At 46.5% G+C, this 26,531-nt stretch overlaps 1 protein-coding gene across 3 annotated transcripts in view; it reads right to left on the bottom strand.

Annotated features, from left to right (window-relative positions):
• LOC138468363 (cullin-9-like) overlaps nucleotides 1-26,531 on the bottom strand; it is a 1,322,368-nt gene that overhangs the window by 479,325 nt on the left and 816,512 nt on the right. For all 3 annotated transcript variants that reach the window (XM_069608895.1, XM_069608893.1, XM_069608894.1), the window contains 2 exons: nucleotides 15,232-15,365; nucleotides 14,923-15,102 (listed from right to left, as the gene is read on the bottom strand). In XM_069608895.1, the coding sequence (XP_069464996.1) occupies nucleotides 14,923-15,102; nucleotides 15,232-15,365 (314 nt within the window). The remainder of the gene's footprint in view (nucleotides 1-14,922; nucleotides 15,103-15,231; nucleotides 15,366-26,531) is intronic.

Raw genomic sequence — 26,531 nt, 5'->3', positions numbered from 1 at the left:
TGTTCACTGTAATATGGCTGCCTCTAAGAATCTGCCCACAGGGTGGCTTCTAAAAATCCATCTCGATGCCACAGAGATGTTGCGATTTCTGGAGTATGTTGTGTTTTCTCAAATGCATTTTCTTCATTGGATGGTCACCTAGCAATACAGCTTTCTTCTTCTTGGTCACTATATGACCATTCACCAGGGCCTGTGTTTACTACAGACTGCCATGTTCCATAATTAAGTTTTATTGCAATTGTAGTGTTATTACACAATTACCTCATTAAAACAAATGTGTCTGGAGATCCTTGGCCAGAACTCCACTGATCACATCCAGGAAAGGGAGACTTAGGGTCAGGACTTTCGGGCCGTACTACCCTACAGAGGAAGTGGGGGATAAAAACAGGTATGCAAGCCCCCCCCCCCCAAACCCCCAATTCGGATTCCCGTAGATATCACCCCTACAGTTCCTAGATTAGCTGGGCCCACTTCCATCATTGGTCACGTTGCAGGGAGTTCAGGAGTCGTGGGTGCCATGGTAGTTTTCAGCGTTGGGAATGGGTCAGGCTAGGCGATTGTTGCAAACTCCAGTATGATGGATCTTTATGCTTGGCAGCTGGACATTCAGCGATCCCAGAGAGGCAGACCATCCCAATTCCCACTGCAACAGGAGATCCGCCCCCCCCCCCCCCCACCCAGAACACAATGGAAGCAGGCAGCAGCGAAGAACACAGGCACAGGCAACTTAAGTTGGCAGGACAAAGAAACTGTTCCTAGTCGAACCCTCTACGGGATGAGAGCAGCAGCTTCAGGAGTTTGTTTCTTAGGCCACTACCTGCAGAGTCCCAAGCTGAAACTCGGAATGAGGCCTGATATCACGGCAGATGGCATGGACTGAGCTTGTCAGCCCACAGGCTAGCTCTGGGACACTTCTGAAGGAACCACCAGCCCAAAAGTCCAAACACAGAGGGGTCTTCTGGCGACCGATGCAGATTGTCACTGGGACTTCCGTGGAGGCAAGGCTGGTTGGCTTCAATGACATTTGGTCTTCAGCAGACTACTCAGCTTCATATGATAGAAGTAATTTATAATGCACCTGTACACAAGTGTTTCTAGGCGCATTTCATAGGGGTCTTGGTTCCAAATGGCAATCTCCTTTAAAGCTGCAGGACAACTCCTTTTATCTCAAATTTGTGCTGGGGGCTGCACCAGCACACCAATGATAAGGATCTGCACAATTAAAACTGGCAAAGGATGTCCAATAATGGCCAGTCTTTTGCCCCATGTCTGCCCAGCAACAGACATCAACTGATTGTAATATGGAATGGAACAAGACAGCTCCACCCCACCTCCAGCCGGTGAGATAGCTCAGCGGGTTGCACGCTCACTGATGCAATCTGAGTGTGATCTGTAGGTTGCAGGTTTTGAATCCTGGCAAGGACAGCTCAGCCTTTCATTCTTCCTAGGTCGATAAATGAGTACCGACTTTAGTTGGGTTGATATCGTTTGTAAATATGTTCTATGTAAAGCGCTTTGGTGAAAGTGCCACATAAATAACATTATTAGAGCCCGACTCTATTTCGCCTAGAAACACCTGTGTACAGCGGCGCTATAAATGCCATATCAAATCATATTTTCGGTAGGGGAGGGGAGACTGGGTGTGGGGATGGTACCGGAAGTCGATAACCTCTGAAAAAACATGGGTTTTTCACCAATGAGCGCCATTGCATTTCTTGGAGAGAGCATCTCCCCCCTACCACCATCAAAGAGGGATGAAACGGGACGCCACCCTCATTGCTTCTTGGGGTTGGAGGGTTAGGTAGAGGGGGGAACTGGCACCTTTGTGGGTTCAGTGACCTTTCCGGCTGTCTGGACCAGTGACCTTGAAATCCCTGTAAGCCACCAAAAGACTCATTTCTCTGGTCTGACCTGCCCTGAGTGTGAAGCAGCCTCAAGGCTGGCTTTTTGAGAATTGCCAGGGATTTTGCGGTCTGTGAGCTTGACTTTTTCCTCTTCAGCTCCTCATCGGCTGAGCAGTAGAATAGCTCCACCCTTCAAATGGGTTGTCTTGTATCCTCTCCTGCACATCCGCATTGAATTTAGTCACGTACTTCCATGTCGAACAGCTCATGTCAGTCCCTACACATATAGCTCTTGCTGCTGTATCGATGTGCTCCACCCTGGACTCTAGCAAGTCCTGTGCCACCACCTTTGCCTCGGCAACCCAGCCTTGAAAGCTGCCTGCGAGTTGGTAGATCCGGCTGAAAATCAGCTATTTCTCACCACCAACTTTGATTGGCGGAAGCCAAGATTGCATCAGCCTGCCTTGGGTGCAGGTCAGTGTTAGCATATACCTTTCAGCCATATGCTTCTAGTTGCTTGTCCTCCTTGCCGAGCAGGGTGTCTACCGAGGTGCTAGCCGCCTCAGATGTTTGAGGCTTTGCATACATAGATGCCGTTGCAATGATGGATGAGTGAGGCTGGGGTTGTGAGGACAGGAGAATGGTCGACCCCCTCCACCTGTCTGTACTTGGCGTCCAGCCTCTTATTAACTGGTAGCGCTGAGTGGGCTTGAGCCAGCTTTTGACCGCCAGCGCAGAAACATCCCGTTAGGCCGAAACCTGTGCAGTTCCCTTAGGGACCACTGCAAAAGATTTAGGACTACAGGTGGTTGGCAGTAAACCCAATTGGTAGCAGTCATTACCACCCAGATTTACCTGGTAGCTGTGGCTGAGCAGTCAGACTTCTCTCAAGATGAGTTAGGCAGTATATAGAGTATACACAATAGGTACAGAGACACAGTAGCACAAACAAACACTGACCAGAGCTTTGGTGTAAAAGTATATAATTATTTAAAGACACACTTGTAAATTACACTAGCACAAAGAGAGGTAAATAAATTCAACACACAGTCACTATTATATATGTACAACCCTAATTACTTATTAGACAAGTCTTAATGAAAACACCCCTTATTTTCCGACACAGGTGAGCGCTTAACATAAAATGGCACTCTAATAAGTTGTTAAAAAGGGAGGGAAAATGGCAGAGTTATGAAAGCACACAAATTTCAATACTTTTCTAAGAACCACAGTGAGGCAGGTTAGGCAAAGTCTACTGGGGAACAAGGAAGTTCAAATGCCAGGCCCACTCTTAGAGAGAGCAAGCGAAATGTGTCCAGGATCACACAGTGGGGTTATGCCCAAAGAGTCTTTGTAGAAAGTTTGCAAAAGATTGAAATCAAGTCAGGAAAAGTTAGTTAACGGGCCCCAGGCTAGCCCAGGTTAGAAAGTCGAGGATTTACGGTCACCCCGAACGATCTGTCGCAAGGGAAGCCAGGCGGGACACAGTACCTGAAAGTGGGAAGAATGCTCCAGCGGGGGCAGTTGTTCCTGGCAGCGGGTGCAAGTCGAGGTTTCGTCCAGAGGAAGAGGAGGTCTTGACGTGGAGGAAAGCTGAAGGTCGTTGCGTTGCCAGGGAAGAAACCAGCCGCAGAGTTTCCCGGTTACAAGGTACCACCCTGTTCTTCGCGGTAGTGGTGATCTGTGGTATTCCGGTTGCCGGGATGCTTGGCACGGGCAAGGCGGCCACAAGATGGTCCAGGAAGGCGAAAAGACGGGCAAACTGGTTATCCACACCAGTCAAAGGAAGAAGACTCTCTGGGATGGAGATCTCCTCTGTCGTCGGTAAAAGTGGTAAGACGGGTCCGCAGGGCTCCACCGGTGGTGTCGTCGTTGCAGGTCGGCCCGGCTTCTCCCTCCTCGGATTCTTTAGGTCCTGAGGTGACTTCTGAAGTTCCAGTCCCCAAAGCCCTGCTTTTATGCAGAAAACCCCCATTCATTCAGCCTAGCTGTCAATCAAACATGCTAAGTGGTGAGCCGGGCGGCTCACCACTTGGGCCAATCATACAAGAGTGCAACTTGAGTTGCCGAGGCAATTTGTATCTCACATTGGCAAGGTTCCTTGGAGAATAGGGTGTTTCAAATGCTATTCAAAGAAAGTTAGAAGTGGATGTTGTTGAAGTATTTAATGAATCCTTTTTAGCTAGTTCATATTTCCTTAACTCACTTTCATGTAGAAAGATGAAACACTCCCAAGCCAAGATGGTGGAACACTTTCCCAGCAGTGATTGGTTTATTCTGATGCAGGCAGCATTGTGTAGTCATTTAGAATGTTCCTGACAATTCTAAACTGCTTTTCATTAAAGTTCTTCATTTGGTTAGGTCATGTAATTTTTAGCTCCAGTAAATTTAAGTATTAGTTACAATTTACTAGTCTAGAATCTTTTGTAGTTGTTAAATCTAAATTAATAAGCAAAGAGGCAAGAAAGAAGCTCAAGAAATCTAAAGTTGAAGATTATCACCAGAACCTGTTTGCTGGGCAGCTGAAGCTTTAAAAGAAGAACTGAACTAAGCTAAGTGAATTTTTGTTTAAAAGGAAGAAGATTCAAAGACTTTAAATTTGAAGACGATATTAGACATCTTTTATGCAGTGCAAATTTATGTAGGAAAACTATTTGTTTAAAATAATAGAAAAAATAAGTTAATTTTCTTTTTGATGTTAAAAGGGTTTTTTGACATTAACCAGGCGCGCAGATCTATTTCGCCGAGTTACTCATTCTAATTCTTGTTTTCTAACCCTCTAAATATAGTTCAATGTTTTAGTTCGTTGCGCATTGCTTCTATCGTATTTTTGCAGCGCGGTTAGAAGAAAGAACCTTACAACGTAGCGTTAACGTCGCGGCCATCTTGGATTTATTTTTTAATGCGTCGCGTAGTGATACGGACAGCATTTCTTCAAAGACATTCGTCTGAAGATAGCGCTTCAGAAAACGAAGTGTGTCAGTTGCGATTTTCGAGTGAGCGATATCAGATGTAAATAATTTTCTTCAAGAAAAATTTAGCGTGGAGGAAGTTTTCAAATAAGAATTCCTGCAGAGTATGAAATTTCCAGTGAACATAAAAGACACATCAGAGGTAGAAGGTATTTGACATACATTAATATCTATTTAGTGTAATAAAATAAACTGAAGCAAGATACACATTAGCTTAGGAATAACTACATTGTTGGATATCTTTTGTTAAAATCACAGTTTTGAAAAGAAAGAAGATGTACTTAGAAGAGAAGTTTGTACAGAGCACTTCAAGTAGCAACAGCATTCTCTTTGAAGCAGCCTAAGAGCAAGTCTAGCTTAGGCAACAGGTAATTAGAAAAATATTAAATTGAGAGAGAGAGATAGTCAGAAAAGAAGTTTATATTATTTATCTAAGGTTGTATTTTCCTTTTAGGAACTCCACTGATTTAAAAGCCATCCTGAGAAGACGGTCTGAAGTACCTGCAGTGGGAGTTCTTGTCTTTTGTTATTTTATCCATTCCCCTTTCCCCTCGGGTTTGCCTGGCCAATAGTCAAATAGAATAAAGATTGTTGAGCAGGCAGAATAAAGATTGTTGAGCAGGCAGGCTTAGGGGGTTTGGTGGGCCAGCTTCACTCCTGCAGGATCCAACTGCTTCAGTACCTTTGACAGTCCAGGGTGCTAAACCCCCTCCCACACCCCCTGTGGTACCAAGACAGAGTGGCACCACTTTTGGAGACTTCTGTGGAGAAGCCCGCCAAAAAGTGGAACAAAGGGCTCGACTTGGGTTGGAGTCACAGAAGCGAACACAAACGCCATTTTGGGACCAAGTTTCGGCAACAAATACCAACCGGTGAATTAATATTAATTTAATAAACCGGCGGTATGTTCGAGGCTATATTAAAAAGTGGTAGCCTCAAACAATGGGAAAATCCCATAGGAATATATTCGCGGTTGAATATAAAAAGTTGTATCCACTGCCACCAGCCAAAACTCGGTCGGGGGGGACTGGACAGTGCCCCCTCGAACAACAGACCCCGGGGCAATCGAATTGCCCCGACCAGTACATCCACAATATGATGGTTTGTACTGGTTCTGTTCACAATTTGAGACTAGTAAAGCCAATGGTGACTTTACATGCCCTGGGAGACAGTAGTCAGTCCCAGGGTATGGAGTCTATGTTTGGGGGTCGCTACGACACCCCTAGGTTACGGCACGGAGGGTGCTGTGTAACCCACATACCAAAAACACATGAAGCCCTATGGGGTAAAGGACCCCATAGGCCATAAAACACATACAAAGTCAAAGGAACACTTCAAATCATGTCTAAGAGTGGGAGGAAAAGAGTCTCACTCTTAGCAGGAGAAAAAAAAAAAACTAAAATCCAGCAAAGCTGCTGGGGAACTCACTAGGTTTGGGAAATTAGCCTTTACAGAGCATTCTCCCTAACACATCCTTTTGCAATGGTATGCCTGGCCTAACATGTGCCCTGAGCGCCAGCACCTCCGCCAGCATACCAGTGTCAGGCTGCTCTCGCTGGGGCGCATGCACCCCCAGACCCTCCATGCAGTCATGGAAGGCCTTGATAGATGCTGAGGTCTCTAGGTCTTCCTCATCCTGTGCTTTATCAGCCTGTGCTTCATCGGCCCCCTAGGCATATCCCCCTGTACTCCAAAGTCAGGGGCCGGAGTAGGAACCAATGGTGCATGCAGGCGCGGATCCCCAGCCGATGCTTGAGTACTGTCAGGAACCACGACCTCCACTGGGTGGGTGCCACATTGGGCCGAGTAGGGCCGAGTAGGGGCTGCACTGGCTCCTGCTGTGTGGGCGCTGGTGTTGGTTGATGAACCACCCCCTTAATCAATGATTTAAGAAAGCCAGTCATTTGAGAGGACTTCCTGAGCCACATGAAGCGCTGGAAGAATGTATCCTCACACCAAGGTGGCAGTGGATTGTGCCACGCAGAGGGGGACCCCCCTATACTGAGGCCCATCGTGGAGGAGCAACCCTGTGTGAGGTTGCACCAGTCTGGGTGTACCTGAGCACGGTGAACATGATGGGATATGTCGTGCACCACTGCACCTCAGCGGCCAACCATAGGTGTAAAGTCTTGACTTCAGGGGGCTGAAGGCTGCTCCAAGGAGCTGCTTGGGGCTGGGCTTGGACGCTCCTTTGGAGCTGCGTCACGACCAGGTGCCATTTTGTCACTCAACACCATGTTAGGCATGAGGCTTTAAAAGAGGAATACATGGGAAAGTACAGTCCGGCGCAGGGCCTGCAACCCCAGACCCCAGAGGGCCCGTCGAGTGGCGGCTCGGTGCTGAGGATGACCTTAGGAGAACTCAGGAGAACACTTAGAAGGTGTGTACCCCAGAGCCTGGTAGGCGTGGAAGTAGCACATGCAGGCGTCCCCTCAGGCCTAGGCCTGGCACTAGAGCGAGAACGCCCTTCGGGATGAGTCCTGGTACCAGAGCAGTACCGCCCCTCAGCTGCCTTCTCAGGTAATTTAACAGCCTTGAGAGCTTGGCTGGGGCCAGGGTCCTTAGAACCCCACATGCTCGGTGGATTTCCAGGAAAGGAGTCCTATTGCGGGGTGCCTTAGCAAATAAAGAAGCACTTACCTTACCCGCCTTGCTCCTATACCACACAAGTCCTTGAGGTGATCTGGAGGCGAGGCGAGGCAACGACGGTCTCCCTCTAGCACAGCACGGTAACTGTTTTTTCAACAACCACGGTGTAAGGACATGGCAAGAGCATGCATTCTTCCCCACTGGTGACCTGATCCTAGGCACTGTAGACAGAGGTGCTGCAGATCCGACATTGGGAAGCAACTATCGCAGGCGGAACACCTGCTGAAACCTGGTTGAGCCAACATGCACCGGGTAGGCGAGAAACTGGAGGCGATTTGGAATAATGAAAAAAGAAATAACGCAGTGGGGAAAGCTGAAAAAGTAGCAAACTCTATGGAGCCTGGAGGATGAAGGTATGATCCAGTCAGTGTGGAAAAGGGGACGAAGGCCTTAAGAGGGCATGGCCATGCCTACGCGCACGTCTGTAAATTTAAAAAGGGGTAATACTACTTTTAGGACAATAAAAGTTCTGGTCCCGTCCCTAAGGAGGGACACCCATACAGTATGGAAGAAAGGGGACGGGATGTAGGAGTATTCCAATGGACGCACATACCGATGCACATACCGATGCACAAACCTCACAGTACTGCACTACCATTAAAAGATGCCAGCCGAAATGCCGGCTACTCTCACTCTGTACAACGTTCCGCTGATCTCTCACTAGGTCTGCGCTTTAAATAATGAAATTTGAAAAAAGAAATAGAAAAAAATAGTCACCTTTAAGTTCTTAGAAATGCATTCACTAACTTATTCAACAAAAATAAGGTAAACTGTGATGCAATAGATTGAAACCAAATCACAAGAATTATACCCTAACTTAAATCCAATTATTTTGATGTATGGGGCCTTGTGCCCAAAAGCCGCAGAGCTTCTTCTTAGGAAAAGGAGCAGATGTATGAAGATGTGGTGAAATGTTACAGAAGATATTCAACAAAGTTACAGGTAGGTAAAATTATATTCCTGTCTTTCAGATGCAAGCTTTTAAATAAGACGATCAAAAGGGGATGGAATTACCAAAATGTATTCTAAGGAGAACAGGGGCAGATGAATGTGTAACAATTATTAACCCCACTGACTGAGATTTTCCCAGATGACTAGTGTAAGGAAGGCATGGTATCAAAAGGTGAAGACAGACACAAGTGATCACAGGTCAATGGTGTTTATTGAACTTCAATGGGTTGATTGAATGCCTATCTAATTCTAAATCTAAGGATGCAAGCAAGCTTCGACCATCAAATAATAAAGCAGTCCTAATGGAGTCTCTGTCAAAATAAAAGAGCATATACAAATAAACCTATTGCCAATCCTTCTAAATACAAATTGTGTGGAAAAATTATGAAAGTAAAAGAAAAGTGTTCAAAAACAATATGTCGGGATAGTTGAGCATTTGGCTTCCCTTCCACACGTTTTCAGCACGGGACAAGGTGGCACACTCGAGCTTCACACACACACTCTGGCTTCTCTGCCACAAGGATGCAGTTCAAAACATAGGTTTCTGGGCCTTCTGCCTCTTTCTCAATTAAAGTCTCTTATTGCAGAGTGACTTGCATAACAAAGTACCAAAGATCCTTTCTCATCAGGATTTTCACATTAACAAGTTGGGGTTTACTGTTCACCACGGGTCTCCTTCAGTCGGGCTCAGACCTTATAATCTCACTTTCAATTTTGTTATCAAAATTCAAAGACCTTCTACTGTGCGATGGATTTTTCTTAAAACATCGCAGAACCACTTCGATTCACTTCATCCATAAGTTTCACTTTATTGCTTTTGTTTCTGCCACTTCTTGGCTGGGTACATTGTGGTGCCGGACCACTCTCTTACTTTGTCTCGTACCTTCTCTGTTACGTATTAAATTTCAAACATTCATCGGCAATTGAGCTTTACTCGCGTCTTTCATCACATGCGTTAATATTCTCTGCTCTTGCGCTTTTCATACAAGGTTGCCGCTTGCACCCTTGGCTTGAACACAGACCGGTCTTGCATCGGTCTCCCCAACTGACTGGTGTGTTAATTTCTCTGGTGCTGCTTTGATCCTGGAGCGAAGGATGGTACCACGGCGACTGCTGCTGCTCCCGGACTCGGCCAGTCATGCAGGAGGCCCCCAGGCATCTCTGACACACAATCCAGGATTCTTCAGTCTGGTTTCCTGGCCTTGCACCATGTAATCTGAAGGTTTCTGGAAAGTAACAGTTTCCCGTTGGAAAGAAGGGTATCTCCCTCCTTGCTCACCCTTCTCTGTTTGCTGCCTTTGCTCACCTTGTTCAACTGCCGCCTGGAAAACGCTGTTCTTTTGCGTGCTTTGCCTCGCTTGAAGTGCTCTCGTGCTCTGCCTTTTATCCATGTGGGGAAGCTTAATGGAAGTAAGGTGTGAGTTTTATTTCCCAGTAATTGCCTGTCTTTGTCTGACCATAGTAGTGGGACATGTTGGGTACAATGCTCAGGTATGAGTCTGTTTTCTCACAAAGCGGGCTGTCTTTGTGAAAGTGTTCCTGTAGGGAAGGGGGGTGGGGAAGAGTTACAGTTCCCAGGTATATTACCGACTCTCGCCATCAGGTATCCCACTCACAGAAGAACCCTCACCCAGGTCCCGCACTGTTGCATCCCCAGCGTCTGGTTCCAAAAGGTGATGGCTGCAGAGAAGAGAGAGAGAGAGAGAGACAGAGAGAGAGAAAGAGAGAGACAGAGAGAGAGAGACAGAGAGAGAGAAAGAGAGACAGAGAGAGAGAAAGAGAGAGGGAAAAAGAGAAAAAGAGAGAAAGAAGGAAAGAAAGAGAGAAAGAAGGAAAGAAAGAGAGAGAAAGAGAGAAAGAGAGAAAGAGAGAGAGAGAGAGAGAGAGAGAGAGATATCCCATAGCAGACGAGACACCCCCAGGTTTCCCAGAATAGGTAGGTGGACTGGAGGTAGCTTCTCCCACTGTTGGTTCCAGTGTAAGGTGCCCAGTATCTGCAGATGCAAGGATTCTTCCAGTCAGTTCCAGGAGCAGAGTGTAACCCTTTGAGAAGTAGAAATGCAGAAGGCACCAATGCAGACCTCTTCATGACACTTCACCAGGCGGAGTAAGAAGAGTTCCAGCAATGGCTACTGCACACATGAGACTGCAGGCGTCATTCCAGTCGCGGTTGAAGACCTTCCAGAGCAGGATCCCTTGAAGCTAGGAGGCTGAAAGTCGGCAGGAATGTGACTTATACCATGAGCCGGTGACTAACGCAGAACAGCGACGATTCTACCGGGGTAGCCCACTGGAGAGCTGGTCAGTCCACTGGATGGGCCAGGGATACCACCAAAGGCTCAGGATGGCTGGATCCTCAATGCTTTGAGACTGGTTGGTCCCACCAGTCCAAGAGTTGAAGCACCGCTCAGGGCCTTCACTGATCAGGTAGTCCAGCATGGCATCACCGGACCAAATGCAGGAAGGGGATGCTGGGCCTCTTTGGGTGTCGTCCACGGATATTCAGTTGGGCGCACTTCTACAGAGGATACTTGGCTTTAGCGCCGATTTAAAGAAATGGCTGCAGGAGTACGCATATCCTAAATCCTGGCTTGAAGCAACCGCAAGCACACCAATGGTAATTAATGATCTGCACCCTTCAAAAAGCAAGCAGTGGTCCAAATCAGGGTCCACTGAGGGTTCCACTCATAGTACTTACCTAGACTTTCAGGAACCACAGATGTGGAATGGGCCCAGATAGTCCCACCCCTTCCTGGGCCAAGCACAAACAAAAGGTATCACTAGCCAGCAAAAGCAGGAGTTTTCTCAGGTAAGTGCATAACGTTACATTGGATTTCCTGACCTGAAAAGGCAGGAAGAAACCCAAACAATTGAAAGTCCTGTGGGATGGCCATTTTACGGCACTGTTAGGGAGATTTATCATTTTTATGCTTCATCCCCTCTCCTAGTGAGACCCCCCCCCCCTCCCCAGCACCTTTTGCTGGGCATCGACCGTTTTCTTTTACTCCTGAATGAGTGGAGCCTTTTTCCATTCATTCATTCATTCATTCTTATGGGCTCTGCCTTTTGGAACTCTATTCTTTGTATGGAGTCTGACTGCTCTATAGCTCTTAAAGGCATCTATTTTTACTACTGCAGCACACATCTCCTTATGGGCAGTGTTGCTGGGACCCTTGGGATCCTCCTTTAAGATTATTTTTCTATACCCTCAAGTAACTACCGTTCTTACGGATAGAGAGATACTTAGTATCTCTCCCAAAACTCTGTCGTCTGAGAGTTTGGCACACAAGACCTTCAGCGGAGTGCCAAAGGGATACCTAGTATCCCCCTTCTCTCTGCTCCTGTGACTTTTTAGTCACATAGACAATCTGCTAGTTATGGCTGATGACAGCAGACGGTTTCTACCAACTATTGTGTAGTTTTTATACCGCAGGCTAGGACCATAGCCTCGGTAGTGCATAAAAGGGGCAGAGAGATAGATTGCAGAGGAGTGTTTGCTGGAACTGTATAAAAGGTGAAGCTTCTGGGATGAAAAGCAAGTTGACCACTGGAAGCTGAAGTAACCGAAGAAGACGACGACCAGAGACGCCTGCGGACCCTTTGGAACACCGTGAAGCAACCACTGCTGTCCTGACCCAGTTTTCTGTGTGACAGAGGAGCTCTGAAGAGGACGAACCCCTCCCTTTGGCTGGTGGGAACAAGTCCCAAGACGAACATTGAAGTTAACCATCTCCCGAAGTCCTAGGCGTTTCCAGAGCTGTGGAACCCCAATACCAGGAGTCCTGCTGCCCATTTTGATTGCATCGTCGTGGAAAGGCCGAATCCGTCCAAATCTTTGTTGAACCCATAAGGACCCTCCAGAGATCCGATCCAACTCGCCCAGACCCCCTCACCAGAGTGTGGGACGGCAGTAAGCAAAGAAGATTGACCGTGCAATCCGTGTCTTTTGTTGGTGCTGCAAAAAAGGCACCAAAAACGCAGAGTGAACCAAGAAGTTGCTGAAAGTCGTGCCACTGTTCCTCCCTCGAGACTGCTGTGAAGAGATCCCGTCCATTATCCTACCTTCAGTCATCAGACCAAGGAATCCGGAGGTCGGGTCCAGAGCTGCAACATTGCAGAGTATCCAGCATGAACATTATCTTCTAACCTAATGCACTGTGGGGAAAAAAGGTATTGCTTACCTGATTTCAAGAAGTCGCTCCAGTTGGAGTGCACCAAGAGGTGTCCAGGGTCACCACCTTTTAACTCTGACTCAAGCCGCTGCTTGGATCCAATCATCAAATCGTTAACCGTTGTCTCTTGTTAGTTGTTAACTTGCTGCTGCGATAACACTACGGCTAGAAGACTTCCACAGGAACTCTTCGTATTCGGTCGCTTGTCAACACCTTGAGCCCTCTCTGCACTGCGATTAGCTAGAGTTGCGTTTTTGAGCTTAAAAGACTTGCTGTGTGAAGAAACCCTCTTTAGAAACTTGAACAAGGCTAATGTTACACTAACAATTTTCCTCCCTTTAAGTGACTTTACCATATGTGTTTGCAGTGTAAGAACTATTAAAAACGGCAGGTGTGCGTAATAACCGATTATACAATAACATTGTCTTTTCCCTTCCTAAACGTTGGTAAAAATGTAACCATAAACCAACACAAAAGTGAAAGTGTCCTTTGAAGTGAATTTTCAAGTATTACGAAGTGTTTTAGTGTAAACGTCTAGGCGTTTAAAGTGATTCTGTCACTCTACCAAGGTCCTGAGTTAGTACAAACTGATACTAAGAGTTAGAGATCTACAGACAACTGGGATAACTTACTAAAGTCTTACTACCAGTAGGACTTCAAGAAGACTCCCCTAACATGCACTAGCCACGTTTAGTCGCCATACATGGTTAACATAAATGTGCACATAAAAATAAAATGCAAAAATGATAAAAGTATATCTGCTGCCAGCAGCAGCTCGTCTTTAGGCTCATACAAAAGTAACTAAACAATCCCAAGTGTAAAAGACTAGGGTGATCGAAAAGTATCCCGATTGCACTGCATTCTAGGTTGCTGTGTGCACTGTCAAAAGGTGACCAAAAAGGTAAAAGGTGAAAAGGCAAAAGGGAACCAATTTCCCAGTACTGATAGTGTGAAGGACTGATCAGTTTCCCCATAAAAAGAATTAGCAACCGGCCAGGGAAGCGAAGCAGAAGGCTTCTGTTCCCTGTAAAATAGTCAGGACAGGTTCAAAAACAAAAGCAAAAAAAGTGTGGGCGTCCATAGAATAAGGAGTAAAAGTTGCCCAACAAGAAATCTTTCCTAACAGTGGCCTATATGGATATAGACAGATTCAGACAGTGACTCAAATAAAGCAACTTTTTTTTTAAAAAAACAGTCTGCTATACTTGCATTACTGTGCATACTTGTATTAACTGACATCAATTCGCCACACAACAGGACTTTTATTTACATTTCCAAATAAGAAGTATTATTTTTCATGACATCTTTGCGTGAATACTCATTGAAAGTTGTGTGTTACACCCCATCATATCCATCTCATAAGAGTTGACTGCTCAGTCACTACTACCACAAGATAAGTCTGGGAAGGCTTGCTGGAACTGTGCTGCGGAGCCCTCTGCCAGTTACTCAGAGCCCACGAGCTGACAGAAGAGAACAAAATCCCAAAAGTCCCAAACAAAGTAGCACAGATAGGTGGTCGGCTGCTACCAGCCCACATGGCCCGTAGACCATCAACGGTTACTTGCAAGCAGAACAGGGTGTCATTGGTGCATCCTAGGTCTCACAGTTGGTACATCATAACCACTTCCCTAATGAGGCCTCATATTAGGACTCATCAGGAGAAAAGTCTGTACGTCAGTAAGAGAAATAGTAGGGGCTACTTGCCAGAGGTACATTCAAACAGTTCTACGTTATTTCAATGCATCGCTAAATTTCGAATTTTAAAAAGCCGAATTCGAAATGCGCGCTGTGGTGAAATCACACCTACCCCCCCCAAAATTCAATCAAGTCTAACATATGTTTTTTTTCCCTTGCGATTTTGGGGCTAATACCCATTCGAAGACTTTAAACCACATGGTTCACATGCTCTGAAGAGAGTTGACTGGCATTTCGGCTGGACTGCCTTCATGCGTGGGATTAGACTGATCTGCAAATGCATATCTCCTCTGGTCTGGCACAGAGTGCTACAGCAAGACTTTAGCCCTCAGGATTCAGCTAGAGACCCTGTTCGCTTGTTGTGTTCCCAATAGAAGAATTATGCCATTGCTGGCTACTCTGCACACACCACTATTAACTGATTAACTCTGGTTATGGCACTCATTCATGGGGACAGCTGCTGATCACAATGCCAATCTGTGCCAATATTACACTTTAACCAATATTTTGCCACAAGCCATGCATACACAGTCCTATTCCATGACCGCAGAAGGTTAAAATCGTAACATCTGAATTCATATTCCTTTTATCTGCCGGGAACACCCAGCTTCATATTTTGAGCCACATAATGTAAATTACTTGTTTTGGTTGGAGGTCTGGACTCCTCGGGATTGCTGGTGTCCACGTGGACCAGAAGGTGGCTCAGCCGTCGCACTCGAGAGTTAAATTTTGTGGCTCTGCATTTGACACGGCGGCACTTCTCAGAATTCCCGAGGTAATCACTAAGGAGCCAGCAAAGTGGACTGATACCACTGGCATCTGAAAGGCATGAATAGAACCAGTGACACTAAGCACTCAGATCGCGCAACTATGCCCCATTGTACCCTCAAGCTTTATGCAATGATAGTGCATGACAGTGAGGTCACAGAGCAGAGGCTGATGGAGTACCTGAGGTAGTAATGTTCTGCACCAAAGGATTGATGAGCGCCTCCCAGCACGTTCTGCCCAGAGCCTGTGCAGCTTCATCATCAGGGAGGAAGCGGTCCGCAAACACCTGTTCATGCCGAAGAGCACTGTTCAACCTGCACAATGGAAGAAAAGAAAGAAAAGGATTTTAACAAAGCCCATGTCTATCTTCCTTTACCATGCACATGCGTCTTGGATTTATTTGAACACCTTGACCGCCACATAAAATAAGCTGTCTGAGGTAGAGAAAGGGACTAATGGAAGGAGCATGAGACGCTACATTCAAGGCGTGGTAGCGCTACGCGTGGCCCATACCACGTACACTTTAAATTCTTAAAGGGGAAGCACACTTGGGCTTGCTATGGCTCCAGTCCTATCCCGCCATGTCATAAGTTTGAAAGAAAGGGATTGGTACTTGGAAGTATTTTGATCACTTTCCCAACCCCTCCCCCCCAAAGTACCAAAACTGACTCCTTAGTTTAAACTATTGTTAGGAAATTGTTCCTATATGGTTGGACCCTTGAGATTGTTTCCAAGTGGTGGTGTGCATTAAAGTTTCAGAAGGCTGATGTGGTCCTACATCCCCCTCGTACACACTTTAGCCTATGTAACAGTGGACCAAGTACTGTTTTTGACAAAGTGTGATAGGGTCCCAAGTGTATACCAATGTTGTGTTTGTAAAGAGTTTTACTTACTTTGTACAACATTCAGCTTATTGTACCTGCATTGTTTTACGAATAAGTATATTTTTTATACTAACCGTGCAGGCTATTTCTTGACATCCAATTTATATGATAACTACGCTTGATCACTTCAGTCTAGATTACTGCTCAGCCTTGATACCAGCAAGGTTGGTTTGACTGTGTAAACCATTGCATGTCCACCCAGGTTTGGTTACCAGAACCCTATACCAATAGAGGTTCTGAGAAGCCTTCCTAACTGCAGTCCTACCCATACAGCCCGCAGCCTTCTGACAAAGGTAAGACCCATTGCACTACACTCATTGCCGAATTAGCAGGAAACGGCCACTACAGGCAATCGAGATCAATGGGGGGATGGACGGACGAGATGTCCGAATCCAACTAATCATGGATGTCGGGGAACTTTGCAGATGGAACCAACTATAGTAACATGCCCCATGACCCTTGGGACGTGTGCTCACGGTACTCACTATGAATAATTTGGTGCAGGAACGGTGCATGCCCAGTTGAGTTTGGGTGTTATGTTTAGGTCTGGCTAGCAACAGATGGGGAATACAAATAGAGGGGACTCAAACCCACGACCCAGTAGAGATCTAAACAACCAAAAGGGCAACAAAACACTTGGGAGGACAACCACGAGGTAGCAGCCACAAAGACTGACAGAAGCACCAAAGAACGAGACGAAGGTTTCAGGTCAGATTGGGGAAGGAGGAAGAGGCAGCTAGCCAGCAAAGAACAGCGCAACAATGGGGGCTGAGGCAGAAGACGACCCAGGAATTCCCAAAAACGAAGATGAGGTGAAGTAGCAGCAAGCTACTCAATTTCCTAGCCAGGAAGGCACTCCACCTTAAGGCATGTAGGCCAGAAGCAGACCAGGAAAATGTCCCATAAAGGAACAGCCAGTCCTAGTGTTGGGTAAGTTTTTAACTTAAGAGTTAAATCTACCACACTTGTGAGAGCCCCAGAACTTTTTGCCGGACTGGTAGATTCTTTTTCCGTATACCTCAGTGAGGGGGAACCTTTTTACACACTCACAGATCCTTTTACTCTTTGTATGGGTGTCATTTTTTAGACTCTCCATAGAGTCCTTTTAATTGTATCCTCCAACAACTTTTGGTATATATCTTTTTATTGTTACAGGGTTGCCCTTTGGGCTCCCCTTTTACTTTCTCTAGCTAACCTTGTGAGAACTACAGTTCCCAAGGGTAGAAAGGATATTTCTATCCCTTCTACATTGTGAGGCTGACGCGGGGAGACACAACCTTGCCCTTTTCGACAAAACCCTGCGAACCCTCTGCTGAAAGAAGAGGGGGAGCCAGGGGTGAATCCATCACCCAAACAAAATAAATACGCAGAACAGAACTTTGTGTTGGCCAGTTATTTGTTTTTGTATCAGGCCTTCGGAACCAGGAAACCACAGCCTTCGAAAGCCTTGATATTGAAAGGAACTGTTTTAGGATCTAATCCCAGAAGAGGGAGATCCTAGGGGTGAAAACCAATCACCCAACACACCGAGGAACAAAGGTCAGTGCCTGGAAGAGGGGGACCCTCACACCAAGCAAAACCAGGAAACAAACTCATTTTGTTGAAGGAACTTTTGTTTTGTTATTTGAACACATTAGGCCCTCGAAGGCGAGAGATTTTCAAGGGAAACAAGACTTGGCCATCAGGGTTCCTGATAAATTGGAACAGAACTGTCGACTTGTGCTGAGAAAGCTCGAGTGTGTGCGGTGCTCCAAGATGCCGCCTTACCTCATGCTCAAAACATGGGGAAGGAAGTTCCAGGCTACCACATCCTGATATATTATTTGCAAACACTTCTTTCTTTTCTTGAGAAGTATCCCACACCCCTATTTTTATAAGTTGTAAGGTTTGGCAATAGGTTTCTTAGTATAGGCCCTTTTTATTTTGACAACGCCACTAGGACTGCTTTATTTTTATTTGATGGTCGAAGCTTGCTCCCATCTTAGATTTAGGTAAATTTAGGTTTAGTTTAGGCGTTTTTCCACCCTGCAATCATTGTTCAATAAACACCATTGAACTGTGATCATGTGGGTCTGTCTTTACTGTTGCCACCATTCCAGTTCCTTACGCACCCATGGGTGAGCAAAATGGCACCAGTCTTCTGTATTTGCCATTTTTGCGTTTCTTGTCCCTTCTTGGTCTTTCCCATGCCCTCCAGGGTGGGAAATTCCTTAGTGTGATTTTTATCTTCGGCGGGAGATCTTGTTCAAGCCTGCCCAGGTTACAGAGTGTCTGAAGGCAGGAAGCGAGGGGGTGGGGGGTCCAAAACTCTCAAGCCCTGTGTCTTCCAACCTGACTGGGAATACATTTCCAACTGAGAGGCTGGTTATCCTAAAAGGACAGCCAACCCCCCAGGTTTGAATGTTGCACGCCTGTTTGATTGGCTTGGTTCCTGCATAAAAGTCTGATCCTGGAAGCTGAAGAGGTAGTCGAACACTGGACCTGAATCCGAAGAGGAATATTAAGAAACTGCGGCTGTGATGATTTCAAGTGACCGGATTGCCTGCTGTGTAACCGGAGTCTGCTGTTACCGTTCCTTCTAAGTGACATGGGGACTCTGAAAGCGGCGACCCCGACCCAGAGGCTGGTGAGATCCACTGGACCCAAGACCACCTGCATTTTGAGCCATCCCACGCCGTGCTTCAACCTTGCAGTGCTGCAATACCCTGGGACCTCGAGCCGGAGTGCGGTGCACAGTCTTCTGAATTCAGAATAGAGCTGAAACTTTGATGGCATCTTGCAGGACCGCCACATGAATCGAGTCTGAAAAGTCCCCTCAGAGTGCTGGACAAAGTGACAAAAATCCGACCAGCGATATTCCGTCTTCTTCTGGCTCCAGAAAAGGGCGCCAAAACCACAGAGCCGCATCCAGCCGTGAAGAAACTCTTGCCTGGAGCCTTCTCTGGTGATTCTTGCTGCAAATCCCCAAGTCCTGTGTTCCATCTTCATGACAAAGGAATCCATCGACCAGGGTTTTGGCTGCAGCACCTGAAGTCTTCCTGCTGCCACTCTTCTTCTGGGCTAAGGTAGTGTGTTGGCTGGGGTATTTACCTACCTAAAGCCTGTGTGATTTCTCTAACACATTTGGGTTGTTTTCTGTAATTGGGAGTCCTCATCTAGTTCACCCAGGCCCACTGCTGCAATCCTCATACAGTCTCCTCTCAGAAGTCCTTGGACCCTAATTAATTCTAAACTGAACTTCTTACTTGTTTGAACATTCTTCCACAGGAACTGTGACTTTCTGCAACTGAACCATATCTCACCCTTTTTACCACTGGTACCCAGACCACTAGGGACCCTCTTTTGCCCCTGAGAGAACTCATGCAATAGAATAGGTAAGGACTGGATAAGAAAAGGATTCTGCCTTGAAAAATATAATAAGTGTTTTTGTTTTATAGTATACGTACTTGTGAAGAAGTTAGTTGGTAACTGTAACTTAGAGTGAGCAGTTACAAAAGTTCTTACTTACCTTGAATGTGTGTTGTGCCATTCTTAAAAGTATATGAAAAAAGTTATTTTAATCACCTGTGAATTGGTTGTGTCTCTTCCCAAAAGTAATGCTGTTGGCTTCACTTAAATATTTCTTTCAGAATATTAGTGTGCAAGTTCATCAACTGGGTCTTGCTTCCCCTGACCTGCTGTATAGCCTGTCTAAACGAAGTCTGACTTGGGTTTTACCTACCTGGAATAACATGCAGTTATTCATAAAGTGTAACATGGTGTTTTGCTTTCCCGGTCTGTTTTATATAGATGCTAAAACAGTCTTGGGTTTATACCTACCTTTAAGTTGCTGGTAGCTCCTTTAGAAAGTATATGAGTTTTACTTACCTTGGTCTGCCTTGGGCCCTCCTAACATAAGTTTGAAAGTTATTGCTTACCTTAGTCTGTGTCCCACTGACCTGAAAAGCAACTGTAATAGCATTTTACAAAATTAAGCTTTTCCTGCCTAGAATAGCTGCATTCTTAAAATGTGTTCTGTAGGTGTAGCCGACCTTCGTCTACCTGGTGCAATCCTAAATTAGTGTATAGAGTTCTTGCTTATCTTAGTCTGTGTTCCACTGAGCTGAAAAGAAACAGTAATTAAATATTACACCAAAAGGTTTTAATCACCTAGCATAACTCTGCTATCCTGAATATGGTTATAGGTTTCTACTGTCCCTTGAATGTGTGTTCCAACTATTCAGAAAAGTATACTTGCAGGTTGGTCTACTAAGTGATTCCCTAACCAAGTGTCACTGCACATCTGCTAGGGTCTACTACGCTTGTATTGCTGGAAGTAATCAGAAAGTAACTTGTGCTTTTACCCACATTACTCCACATGAATAGGTGTGTCCTATACTAAATGTGTTCTGATAAGGTCTGACTTCCCTAGAAATACTGTTAGCATTCTGAACAAGGTCTGTGCTTTGGTCTGTGTACCTTCAAGCATTGAGTTGTGTTTTTATGTGTTTATGACTATGAACAAGTACTTACCCCCAGGATTTATCTTGGCCTAACTTGTATTTATAATAAACCTTTATTTTGTATAATACTTTTGGTTGTCAGCGTTTCTGTTGTACCCTTGGTATACTACACGTTCTGTATACCTTTCTACAGCCCCCTCATACTACCAAGATAAGCCTGGCTGCTCGGTCTACGCTACCATATACCCAGGTGGCACAGCCTTATACTAAGAGAGAGTCTTGTACTGTCTCAGTTGAATAGTTTTACCAAGCCCTTAGTTGGACTTCAGAAAAACTGTCCCAAAACCTAACAAGTTAGGAGGATGGCAGGAAGCAAAGGCAAAGTTCAGAACCGCATTCCATAAGCAGGGAATGTGCAGCAGCCTTCCATGAGTTTATGTACCGTCCTGAGCAATGTACAGGGTCGCCTACTGATCTGATGTCACATCTACTGAGGGGAATGGCCTAAGACCGCCCAATCGCACTACATCACAATGTCCCCTGCGTACAACGTTTGTTGCTTCCCTGCTAGGTTTGCGCTTTATGATACCCACACACACATTCACTACAGGTGAGCACACAAACGTCTTGCCAGTCAGCCAATGAGACTAGCCCTAAAAACCGCCCCAAATATTAATTCTGACAATGGATGTAAATTGCGAAGTCTAGAGGACGTCAAACCAGTCTACACAAGTGTAAATTACAACCAGGGGTGCCCATGTGAGCTGCATATGACCCATAGTCAGCACAATGGGGGTACTAATGGTGGTGTAGCCCAAAGTAAATCACAGCTGCCACCTGCATTCTCTACAACACACTTCCATCATTATATAATCATTCTATGATCAAAATGGGTTGCTCAAAAAGCACCCCAACACTGGTAGCTATATGGGTAACTAAGGCATCATACAATATGGTTGAGGTGGCAGGGAGACATCAGTAGAGTCCCACTAGACACCAAAGAAAGTTCAAAAAGCCATAGAAGCCAGTAAAACGTTTAGGGGACACAGAAGCCCTAAAATGAAAATTCTGCCCTAACACCATAATTGTACACCCATGTCCAACTTAGGTCATTCATCTCATTGGAGAAATCTTGAGGGAAAGAAAACTGGTCACGCTGCTAGTCCTCACAAGGGGACAAGACACACCAGAAAGAGGGTGGGTGGGAGAGCGGGACTGGGGAGAAGGATTTCCACCAATCTTGTGATGCATTCAGAACTGGCCCAAAGAGAACACAGTAGTGAGGGCAAGCCACATCACAACTGCAAGAATGATGAGACACAAAATTAGAGAGCCCTGACCAATACTGTATGCCATGGCTGATTACAAAGTACCATACAAATCCCCAACATCATTGGGTCATTTAAGACTGCTGCAGCAATAGAGAGGCAGAAGAAAACAAGACACTGCGGGAGTGTGTTGGAGAGTTGTTGTGTAAGTAGACCAAAAGGATAGAAGAGCAGTTAACTGAGCAATATAGCTTAGTAGCTGACGAAAGTTAGGCAGTGTTAGGGTGATGTACAATTTGTATGTTTCCTCCCCTCTCCTAGTGAGACCCCCAGGACTTGTTGCTGGTCCTCTGGACCTTTTTCTGAAATCCTGAATGAGTGCAGCCTTTTTCCACTCATTCGTTCTTATGGGCTCTGTCTTTTAGCACTCTGTTCTCTGGTGTTTTCTCTGTCCAATGGAGTCTACTTTACTTCATACCTCTTTAAGGTGTCTGTATTTTACTACTGCAGCACACAGGTCATTATGGGCAGTATTGCTGGGGACCCAGTGGGCCCTCCTAAGAGATTATTTTCTTTATCCAAAAGTAACTACAGTTCTTAAGGATAGAGCTACTTTCTATCTATTCTAAAACTTTATATACGGAAAGATTGGCAGGCCCTCCTTATGTGGAGTATCCCCCTTCTCTCGGTTCCTGTGACTTTTTTTGTCACAGACAACCTCCTAGTTATGGCTGGTGGCAGTGGAAGTGCTCTACCAACTATTGTGTGATTTTCTTTTTAGCGCAGGTTATTTCCATAGCCCCGGTAGTGCACAATAGGGGCACCCAAGTACTAACTTGGAAGCTTCCTCCTTTTTGCGCCATTTCTAGCGTGGTTATTCTGTGTTTGCCCTTCTACTATCATTCGTGGAGGGGGAGGTCTGTGTGGGTGTTCTGCCCTTGGCAGGAACTTTTAGGGAGATTTATCATTGTTATGCTTCATCCCCTTTCCTAGTGAGACCCCCCAGCACTTTTTGTTGGACTTCTGGACCTTTTTCTTTCAATCCTGAATGAGTGGAACCTTTATCCTCTCATTCATTCTTGTGGGCTCTGTCTTTTGGAACTCTTTGTTGTCTACGTGTCCTATGGAGTCCGTCTGCTCCATAGCTCTTAAAAGGCATCTCTTGCAACATTATGTGTTATTACTGACTCCTGCAACTGTATTCGCTCTCCCCTTCGGCTTCTCCACTCTTTTTTACTGTTTCTATTCTGTTTCTTCCTCTCCCTTTCTCCCATCTTCCTCTCGTCGCCCCCCTTCCCTTACTTCTTTTTATATGAAATTACTCTATCAGAATTGTCCCTTGGCCTAGTAGGATAGTAACAATGTTTGTCTCATCCCCCTTCCCTTACTTGTTTTCTTTCTCCCTCTACCCTTCCAGCACTATCAGAAATGTTGTCAGGCCTAGTACCGTAGTCACCTGTGTGTTCCCATTTCCTTCCCACCCCCTCCCGTCCATCTGTGTCTTAGCTCTTGCACTATCTGAAATGTCGCCAAGCACAGTACGATGGTTAATTTCACATTGTTAGTGTTCATGGCCTGTAAGAATGTCATTGTATTTTCCCTTGTTCCCTCCCTTGCCTTGAAGCGCTTTGAAACACAATGTGTATAAGCGCTATATAAATAAACTATTATATCATAATTATCATATCATCTGTGTTTTCACTACTGCAGCACACAGCTCCTTATGAGCAGTGTTGCTGGAGACCCTTAGGGTTCCCCTTTGAGGTTATTTTCTATATCCTCAAGTAACTACAGTTCTTAAGGATCTCTCCCAAAACACTATAGTCTGAGAAATTAGCACACACCACCTTCAGTGGAGTGCCAAAGGGATTCCTAGTACCCCTGCCTTCTCTCTGCTCCTGTGACTTTTTAGTCACAGACAATCACCCAGTTATGACTGATGGCAGCGGACATGTTCTACCAACTATTGTGTATTTTTTATACCGCTGGCTATGTCCACAACCTCGGTGGTGCATGTTCGGGAGAATTCTCCGAAATGTGCCAATTCCTATCTAACTTGGAGACCCCCAACACTTTTGCTGGACCCTAGGATTTTCATTTTCAACCTGGAGAGAGAGACTTTTTTCCCACTCGTGTATTTTACTGTAATTTAACACCATTTCTTTTGGGTTTGGAGTCTGACTAACTCCATAGGCATCATCTTTACATTGTGACACATAGCACATTCAGTGCAGTGGCACAGGGAAGTCTTTCAGATTTCCCCAAGGTTTAAATACCTTCTCTTGGATAAACTACTGTTTCCGAGAGCAGTAAAGTGAAATTGACTTTAGTTACAATTGTAACTTTCTAGACCCAGCACACGCTATCTTACCATAGGGTGCTGGAGGGGTTACTTAGTATCCCCTTTGTCTAGCTTCTCATGTAACATTTTTATGTTACCCGTCCTACAATTAATGGCTGGTGGCAGTGGTTTACTTTTAACTATCATTGTGTGTTTTTACCGCAGGCTGCATTCGCAGCTGCAGTAAGGCACCCAGGGGTGCACATTTTGTCAAAATGGCCATGGTCGTCTTATTTTTGCCATTTCTTGCTGGAAAGGTCTTTCTTGAGATTTACTCTGCGCGCCAAATAAGGTTTGGTCCCTTTGTTCATTTTGTCTTTGGCGGGATTCACGAGTGTAGGCCGCCTCTGGCTCCAGAGTGACTGGCAGGGGCAGGAAGTGAGGGAGGTGCCCGAAACTCCCTTTGCTCAATATCCTTGGTTACAGGAATGCACCCAAAGGTGACTGGCCGGCGGGCTGTCCGCAAAGGACAGCCACCCTGCTTTGTGAGCGACAGCTAGGTTGGAATTAATGGGAGAAACGTGCTTAAAAAGGTAAGGCTTTTTGGCTTGGAAGGCAGAGTCGACCACTGGACGAAGGAATACGAAGAACATTTTTTAAATGTTTTTATTTTATTGTGCATTAGCCAGAAAAACATGACTTTTAATGCAGTACTTTTATAAAACCATGATAAAAAAATACATATATAAATCAAAAAGCAGCTAAAAAAGAAATGGATAACAGAGTAACACATTGGGGGGCGCTGTTGAACTGCCTGTAAAATGGCCGCCTAGTCTGTGAGCTCCATGCACCATTGACGCCAATCCTGCTACATCAGCGTATTTCTTGAGTTATATCAGCCACAACTCCTACCATATGCAGTGTATGTCCTGAGGCATCTCTCCTCCGAATCCTGAGCAGAATCGGCCTTCTGGGACTGAACTGTGGCCGGCCGAATCTTGGAGCTGCCCGAGGCTGCCCTGCCAAATGTGACTTTCTGTGCTCTGTGAGCCGTCGTGCCGTCTCCCCGGGGCCGTGTCTTGGTGTGGACTGCTGGCTATAACGTCTTGCGACACCCGGCCCGCCGACATTGCTCAGCCCTGCCTCCTGGTCCCGCCGTAGTGGGGGTCGCCGCAGCTCCCTCCCGGACTACGGGCTGCAGGGTGGGCACTGGGACCGCATTGTCGACTGCGCGGAGGACCCGCGCCTTTCCTGCACAGCTGCCCCCGAGGTAAGCAGTGCCCGCGTCTGGTGCCCCCCTCCCTCTGGTGTCCCCTGGCCCTACATCGCTGGCCTTCACGGCCATGCCGGCTCCTGTTTCCCGCGGCGGGCAGCCCATGAGACTGCCGGCTCCCCTGCCTCGACCCGAACTGCGGCGCGGGGACCGCCCATACTCTGCAGCGGCCTGACTGGCATCAAGGTGAGAGGCCCTGAGGCATGCTGCGCCGCGACCGCAGTGGAGCACTTCTGGAACCTGTGCTCCGCTGCCGGCCCCCTGGGCTCCATTGGGAGGTGCTCCCCTCTACTACCCTGCGTGAGGCCCCAGGACTGAGTCCCCCCCCCCTTGCCACCTGGAGGGCCCCCTGCTGCTATGCTTGACCTGGGGTGTGCTGGCCTTCCTACCCTGCATTCTGTTGTGGCCTCGTCAGGGTCCCTGAGCTACCACATGGCAGGCTGCTGTGTGGAACTCTCCTGCCCTGGATCCGATCTTTTGCCCTCATTGGTACCATCTCTACTTCACCTGCAATCACTGGCCTGGTGCACAACCTTCTTTGCTCTGTAGCCTCTTGGGCCACACTTATAACACTCGCATGGTGCATCTACTGGCCTCAATGCACGTGGCCACCATTGATCTAGTGCACACTACATCTCATCCTACTCATTGATGTCAATGTGTGCATGTGCCTGCTGTAACCTGATCAATTGGGGGGTTTAGGGGTGAGACAGCACATACACATATTCCATTCCTACCCTTGGGACGTAGCAGGAACTGGGAACCGCACTGCCTTCTCGTACCCCTTGTACTCCCATCCACCTGAGCCGGGACCTGCCTAGTGGGATATACTGTTATACTACCCCCACATCCTGGAACTGCCCGACCAGACCCGACCACCCAACGGCTGACAGGTCGGCTCCTGCCGGGGTCCTTCACGCTGCTGTGCCCCTACTCAGGCTCCCTGCACCAGCTGTGGTGACCGCTGCACATTGCTTTGTCTAGCTCAGGCAGCGCACACTGATATCACTCCATATACCTGAACTTGGCTGCACCGTTCACCATACTAAAATGTCGAACAGGTCCCGGAGAGCCAACACGGTGGGCGCCATGGATAAGTTTGCTAAAGCTGCGCCCAGACCTGACTTGGGTCATTCATCGGCCAGCCAGGAAGAACTTACCCTGCCCAAAGATATGCCGCCCCTGATCTCGCTGCGATGATGGGAGTCCATGGCTAAGAACTTTGCCTCCTTCCACGAAAAGCTGGACGACATCAACGCTAATGTCCCATCACTTAAATCTCAACTTGATCAGGCCGGGACCAGGATTACCGAAGCTGAATCTAGAATTGGG

The sequence above is a fragment of the Ambystoma mexicanum genome, chromosome 4q (assembly GCF_040938575.1).
Source record: "Ambystoma mexicanum isolate Mex_15411 chromosome 4q, UKY_AmexF1_1, whole genome shotgun sequence".
In the NCBI taxonomy this organism is placed as follows: Eukaryota; Metazoa; Chordata; class Amphibia; order Caudata; family Ambystomatidae; genus Ambystoma; species Ambystoma mexicanum.
Note: the sequence above shows the minus strand (reverse complement) of the source record. Positions and strands in the feature narration are given on the sequence as shown.